Source organism: Cynoglossus semilaevis, chromosome 1 (assembly GCF_000523025.1).
Source record: "Cynoglossus semilaevis isolate Cse_v1.0 chromosome 1, Cse_v1.0, whole genome shotgun sequence".
NCBI lineage: Eukaryota > Metazoa > Chordata > Actinopteri > Pleuronectiformes > Cynoglossidae > Cynoglossus > Cynoglossus semilaevis.
The window spans coordinates 665,308-670,855 of record NC_024307.1 but is presented as its reverse complement, the minus strand read 5'-3'; the positions used below and the strand labels follow the sequence as shown (position 1 = coordinate 670,855).

Sequence of the window (5,548 nt, the reverse complement as noted above, 5' to 3'; positions counted from 1 at the left end):
TCGCTGCCTTTTCGTAGTAATTATTATTTCAGGATCACTCACGATTGGTGGAAACAGACGCGTCGTACGTAGAGACGTCATGTTATCGTTTTAGAAGTTTAATAACGAAAACACATCACAGCCAATCATTGGAACTCTTTTCCATCTAAACCAGTTTACACAGTTTTGATCTAGCGCCACCTGTATTTATTTATTTTTTTATATTCACCAAAACTGGAAATTTTCAAATATTTTCCGAAATATATTTTACCATATATACTCTGTATATATACATACTCTCTGAGCTAACTCTGTTAGCTTTCCATAAGCTACAGTCTGATAACTCTGAACCAGTGGTTCTCAAAGTAGGGGGCGCTGAGGTACTGCAGGACAAATTAATGTTTTTAAATTTGTAATTTTTTATATTTTCCAGTGCTAAAAATGTACTATTTTAATTCTATTGGTTTTTTTGGGGGGCATGGGGGGGCTGAGTGGGTTGACAGGTGTTTGACAACACCCCTATCTACAGAAGGGGGGCGCTTCAGAAAAGCTTTAGTAACTATAATGCCATAATTATAATTTTCGATTCTTTGTATGAAACTTTGGTCATTTTGTTTGGAAAACCCATGTAATTAGATACAAATAATTAATATTAGCAATTAGCTAACCTTTAGCTTACGTATTTTGATGATTCCTAACACAGCGGTCCCTGACCTTTACTGTAACAAGGACCGTTCGGCCGCTACCAGCTGTTACTGTGGACCAATAATATCGCACCATCGTTGACGGATCATTACGTTTTCAAAATAAACAATTTTTCAGTCTTTCTTCTGTTCGTATCAGAGTCTGAATGACCTTTGACCTGTTGTTTTGAAACATTGACAGATTATCTTTGAATGAAAACAACAAATTAATTTGACTGGATTACTTTGAAATGAAGTACATTAGTAAAATCTGAAGTACATTTTTTCTACTGTGTCCAACGGTGGACCGGTACCAAATGTCTTACGGACCAGCACCGGTCCCTAGACCGGGGGTTGGGGACCCCCGTACTAAAATATGTGTGACTAGTGAAATTATTATTCATAGCAACAGTGGTGTGAGTTTAGGTTCAGAGTTTTAGGTTTTATCAACCATCAACACCACGACATTTATGGGAGCCAATGATAATGTCAGACTTTTTTTTTTTTATTCACATTACCGTGAGCCCCGCTGCTAATTTCTGACCCCGGTCTCGGTGTAGTGCCTGCCATCTGACACTCACAACGGGGAAACTGTGGCGTCGACAAGGAGACATATCACTGTATTTTTAACACACGCCGGCAGAAACGAGCTGTGGAAATAAACGCGCGGGGCGGCAGATGATGGCCGCGGGCTAACCGAGTGATCCGAGTCTGTTGGCGGCGCAGCGCTCTGTGCCCTCGGAGATGGGCCTCTTCAGTAGGTTTACGGGTCACACGGCAGCAGGCAGAGTGGCCATTGTGCTTTGTCATTTCACAGGTGACTCACATCACTACACTCAAGCATGCCGGCGGCAGAGCACTCGGAGACGCCGGCTGCATTCAAAATGCATGATTTCCAGCCCAGTGCAAACAAATCGCTTTAAAAGATCAGTTTAATCTATTTGGAGCTGTTATTACGAGCCGGGAGAGTTGTTCAGATAAAGAGACTGAAGCAGGGTTAACATCAGTGCGTTGGACAACTCTTCACACACTTTAACCAATGAGAGAGCCGGCAACTTTATTGTTTTTTTTTTTTTACGATACAGGGTGAATATGATGATTAAAAAAAAAACAACAAAAAAAAAAAACACCAACATCAGCAGCAGACGTCCTTTTTCCACATGGTAACACATGACAAAAAAAAACAAAATCTGAATGTTCGTATCAGTCGTAGAAGTCGTCGGATTCGTCGTTGTTTGCGTTGAACGCCGAAGGTCGTAAGGCGGCTTCGATCTCTGCGTTGCTGTCATCTGACTCCCCCCACAGGTCTGAACAGGAAGTTAACAATAAAAAGAGATTAATAAAAACAAATAATACGAACTGCTCACTGCTGCCACCTTGAATTCGAGCTCAACCAGAGAATTACATTATAGTGTACATTAATGGTTTATATATATATATATATAATAATAAGATACTATTGATATAATGATGGGAAAAATGCCAAATATTTCTCACATTTTTATTTTTTTGTAAGCAACAGAAGAAATTTGGAATCAGTAAAAATCGGTATCGGTTCTTTAGACATTTACTAAAAAAAATCATATTATTATTATTTTATATAATTTATATTTTTATGCAAGAGTTTTTGCAAGAATAACGAGTACAGGAAGCTAACACTGGCAATGCTGATGCTAACATCTGGTTAGCTTGGAAATACTCTGTCTGAAAGTTGGGTTTTTAGTACTTCATTCCAGGTACTTTATCTTGAAGGTTTTTGAACTGAAGAAAGAAACTGTGACTGTGAAAATATTACACAATTACTTTTTTTTTTTTTTTTGCCGACGATTACTTTACTTTTGTATATGCTGTCAATAGAAGAAATAAAGAATCAGTAAAAGAAACGAAGAAATCATATAATTATTTTTATATATCATTTATATTTTTTATATTTTATCCCTCCATGTCTTTAAACTTAGAGTTTTTAAAGTTTTTTGTTCCAGACAGATCTCAATGTCTTTACACTTCAAAATGTTTAAATAACAATACTTTTTTTTTCTAACGATGATTTTCATCTTTTTTTGTTTTTTTTTTACCACAATGTTTTTCACTCACTATTCAAAAATTCAACCTTAGCTTTAATTAGAAGATAAAGGAAACTCCTGCTAACGCACATCACTGGCTCTGAAGGTCTTCGCTGCTAAAGCTAATCATTTCCACTGTTTAATCTTTGTTTTTCTGACACATAAACAGGCGCTCGCCGGGACGCCACGCTTCCTCATCATATTATCTATAAGCCTTTAATAATTTAGCCCCAACATCCTTGAGCCTTTGTCTCAGCTGCGATGGCTAATGTAGGGACTGAGTATTTCAGGCATTCACCAGGGTGCGCTAGAGCTGGGTGAAAAAAAAACAAAAAAAACAAAAAACAAAAACAAACAAAAAAAAAAACCAAACCATCAATCGAAGCTTTCAGAATGTGTCTTCAAGGTCAGCTCTTCCACGTACACTTCTTCAAAAGGCCGAGCTGTATTTAGCGATATTTTTCATCAAACCACCAGCGCACTTGTGGAGTTCAAAATCCACAATAACTTCATATTTGTGAATGCATGTGATTAACCTCTGGTCTCAACCCGCGTCTTCAGAAGCTTCTGGAACCACGTTTTCCTACTCACCTTTTGACTGTACGGCAGAATGAGCCTGTGAGTTGGTCTTTTCTCTCCTGTCAACACACACAGGCACAAATTAGCCTCGTCAAGATGTATATGAACGGTGGCGCCCCCCCTTCACCCCCCCCGAGATACCGCTTTAATCGGTTCCACAGCAGCACTCGTATCTCGATCGAATTTTCCTCCATTAAAAAATAACTAAAAACCAAGTAATTCGTTCCAGCTTTTCCAGAAATATAAACATCAAAAACATGGATGTGAACAAATAATAATAATAATTAAGAAAACATTTTATATTATTGTTATAAAAATTGGTAAAATAACCCAGAGAGGGAAAATGAGGGAGACAGCGCCACAGTGTGTCGAGTTGAAAAATGGAGCTGGGTTGATCCACTGGTAACTTGGTCTGTGTTTCCACTTCCTGTCTGGTCAGTGTCATCACACTCACCTGTGTCTTAGTGATTAGTCTCACTGGTGCCACCTGGTGCCCAGGGTGTATATACCTCCCTCCCTCACCTCCATGTTACAAACAGAACTCCATTCCTTGTCCTGTTTCGTTAATTCGTACTTTGTGAATAAACCTGCTCTCCTGGTATCGCACATATAGGGATGTAACGATACGATCAACTCACGATACGATATGATTCACGATTTTTTGTTCACGATACAGTTTTTTTTTGTTTAAGCCAAATGAGCTCCAGACCAAACTGTGACCAAATCCACTGACCTCCTCTCTTTGTCAGAATTGGGTCAAATCCCATCACTAACTGACATGGTCTGTGAACCTCACCAACTGACATGGTCTGTGAACCTCACCAACTGACATGGTCTTTGAACCTCACCAACTGACATGGTCTGTGAACCTCATCAACTGACATGGTCTGTGAACCTCAAAAACTGACATGGTCTGTGAACCTCACCTGACATTTCTTTCCAGAAACACTGGAACATCTCCATTGATCTGCTCTGGTTAAACTGGTCAAACTGGTCTGGTCTGGTTGACCTGGTTAACTGTCAATATATGAAACAACAACAACAGAAGAAGAAGAGAAAAAACAGGAAGTGGAAAGAGTTCCACTGGAGAACACTGTTGGTGTCTGTGGAATCAGTTCTTCCCACGTTCTGTTTCAACACCTGAACGTCTCTCAGCCTACGTAGAGACCTGATGTCTGGGTTTGATAGTGGGTCACTACCAACGTTTTTAGACGCATACTGCCACCTACTGGACTGGAGTGTGTAGTGTCAGGGTATGACCAGTGACGTACAGCGACGTACTCCTTAGACCTTGATCGATGCAAATTGTCACACATTTGTATCGATTTTTTCTAATCGATTCACGATGCACCGTCCTGTCGCTAGATCTGATAGAAAAACTTCCCACAGCGTGGCGGGTGAGGAGCGGCGAGGGCAGAGACGAGAACTTTCTTGACTCCTGTTCTAATTCAACTTCCACAAGGCCGCCTTTATCCCACCGCAGCCCAAAGACAGGGTTGCCAGGTTCCCATAGCTCGGCCGATATCACTATGTAAATGTGTGCCCTCTGAAAAGGCTTTGATCTACTTCAATGCATATGCAATAAGCCCCCCCCCGCCCCCCCCGCTCCAATTTTAAAGGCCTCCTCTTTAATTTACATCATCACAGAGCCCATTCACCAGCCACCACAATATATCCTCACCATCGTCTCCCAGGTTAACGTACACGTCCATATGGCTTATTTGTTTGGCTCGTATACATCGGCGTTGACGCTGAAGCTTTTCTTTGAAAAAAAAAAAAAAAATAAGATGCAGAAATTTAAGCAGATGAGCCTGAAGGACAAACAGCAGCGGGGTGTGTTCCTCCATCTGCATCAATTCAAACCCATGACCTCTGTGATTGTCATCCTCTCCTTCAGCCTCATCTCCTCGGCTGAGTCTTGGCACATGTGACTGTACGTCGAGGATAAGGAGTAAATTACTCTGGCCGTGTTCCCGCAGCCGTCTTCTAAACTATATATTGCTGCTGCGCGCCACTTGAAGCAAAATGAGGCAGAAGAGATGCACCGCCCCCTCCTGACTGCAGGCAGATTGTTTCCAGCTACAGGAAATATATACCAAACCGCCCGCGATACGTGCACATTTAAATACAAATGTACGCCGGGACACGTCGAGAGCAAATCCCGCACGGACGTCGCTCGTTCAGCTCAACGGGGCAACAACGTGGTTACAAAAAAAAAATGTGAGGGCTGAGCTGGTGAGACAG

At 41.0% G+C, this 5,548-nt stretch overlaps 1 protein-coding gene across 1 annotated transcript in view; it reads right to left on the bottom strand.

The window, feature by feature from the left end:
* Window positions 1–1,158: 1,158 nt before the first annotated feature.
* The window catches only part of kiz (kizuna centrosomal protein), a 32,893-nt gene continuing 28,503 nt past the window's right edge, over window positions 1,159–5,548 (bottom strand). Inside the window, exons 14-15 of the mRNA XM_025060318.1 lie at window positions 3,317–3,363; window positions 1,159–1,969 (exon numbers count right to left, since the gene is read on the bottom strand). Coding sequence (XP_024916086.1) covers window positions 1,866–1,969; window positions 3,317–3,363 — 151 coding nt within the window. The 3' untranslated portion in view covers window positions 1,159–1,865. The remainder of the gene's footprint in view (window positions 1,970–3,316; window positions 3,364–5,548) is intronic.